The sequence below is a fragment of the Penaeus monodon genome, chromosome 19, assembly GCF_015228065.2.
Source record: "Penaeus monodon isolate SGIC_2016 chromosome 19, NSTDA_Pmon_1, whole genome shotgun sequence".
Taxonomy (NCBI): Eukaryota; Metazoa; Arthropoda; class Malacostraca; order Decapoda; family Penaeidae; genus Penaeus; species Penaeus monodon.
The window spans coordinates 39505724-39507409 of NC_051404.1; the positions used below are offsets into that span (position 1 = coordinate 39505724).

The window sequence follows — 1686 nt, forward strand, 5'->3', positions numbered from 1 at the left end:
TTTACAATATGTTCGTAAATAAAAATACTGTCCTTATATCACTGGTTTCATGACTACATTAAGTGCACATCTTTGGTTCTACTTATATCTAATGAACATCACCACTGTTTAAGTACACATTAATAAACTGTAATGTGTAACACATAGCACTCGTTACCCACTACACCAAAGAAGCATACAATTTCAACAGCATTTTGCCACCACATTTACATCTCGTCTCACAAAAAGGATACATGGAACAAGCGTGGACATTCAAACATCTATTTTCTTGTTTTGTTGAGCTTCTTTTCATCACATCACAGTTTGCATGCAACCTCTCCATCTTCAATAACTTTCTCCCTAGTGAGAAACTCCCCATTGTTTAGCATCTCAGCATATTTGGCAGCTGCAGGATCCTTACCAAGGCTGGCCAGAGCTACCACACGATCTCCCTTGCAGTAATAGGCAATGAAAGCCAAGTTTTCTAAGTCTCCTCCTATCAGGATGTCATCATACATCCCATGGCCTAAAGGGAAAAGAGAGTATAGGTTATAAGTCATATTCTAGCACTGATCTGAAAAGATTTAAAAAGTGAAATTTGTCTTACTGGTTATGCAAATACTAAAATTTTTATAAGGTTATAACTACTCATGTTCATTCAAGCTAGCACAAACCTATTCAAGTTCCATGAACTTATTAATCTCAACAATGACTGTAATACAGATATCAATATTACGTAAATCTATCTAGACCATACAATTTACTGCGTGAAACAATTTACTTCAGCATCTGTACTTAAACTGCAATCTATAAACTGTTTTTTTTCTATTAGTACACAAAGTATTTTCACAAAGAATATTTAATAGTTCTATTCTTCAGATCACACTGCCTGGGAACACCTACAATATCTGTCCCCCAAGCCTCAACAGTTTCACTATGGCAAATTTTGGTTGTAGACATTTAAAGGCCTCAAATTTACACCAGAAAGTTATTTTTTCAATCATAAATATCAAATAAATATTTTGTCAGTAGAGTGCAGAGTTGAAAAAAGTTATCACAATTACCATTGAGTCAGAATGAATAAGGGGATAGATTACAATGAATATGTAAATAAAACACAGAATTATATTTTTCTAATACAAAACAAGAAATGATGCATTTACCTGTATCTACAAATATCTATATGTATAAATAGTAAAAAGACTGCTTTACCTTGAAGATTGTGATATGTAACAGCATAGTGCGTAGAGGGAGAGTGGGAGTGCAAAAAAGATAAGGGGCATTTATGGCTGAATAAAATATGTCACACAGTAAAAGAATTACTCTTTCACACTGACTATGCTCACACACAGGAAGCCTACAAGGAGTGGGGCTATGGGGATGATATGAGAGCAGCCAAAGGAAATGGTATGACACAACTGCAGCATAATAGGACTTGGGGGTTTAAACAGATACATTTATCCCCAGGCATTACAACTAATTCACAAAATCATTTCATAATCTCAAACTTTCAAGTACAAAATTAAACTTCTTATTTTTATGAACATACAGGATATGCAAGATAACTTTCAAAATGACAGAAAATATCTATTTTCTGTAAATGAGATTAAAATTCCAATTCAGGCAGAAAGAATAACATAAGCCCATTATATTCTTCATGCAGACAAGATTCATTTCTGATTCATATAAGTTCACTTTTAAACAGCT

At 33.7% G+C, this 1686-nt stretch overlaps 1 protein-coding gene across 1 annotated transcript in view; it reads right to left on the reverse strand.

Moving 5' to 3' along the window:
• Positions 1-6: 6 nt before the first annotated feature.
• Positions 7-1686, reverse strand: part of LOC119585222 (apoptosis-inducing factor 3-like) — a 10160-nt gene continuing 8480 nt past the window's right edge. Inside the window, exon 11 of the mRNA XM_037933878.1 lies at positions 7-505. Coding sequence (XP_037789806.1) covers positions 297-505 — 209 coding nt within the window. The 3' untranslated portion in view covers positions 7-296. The remainder of the gene's footprint in view (positions 506-1686) is intronic.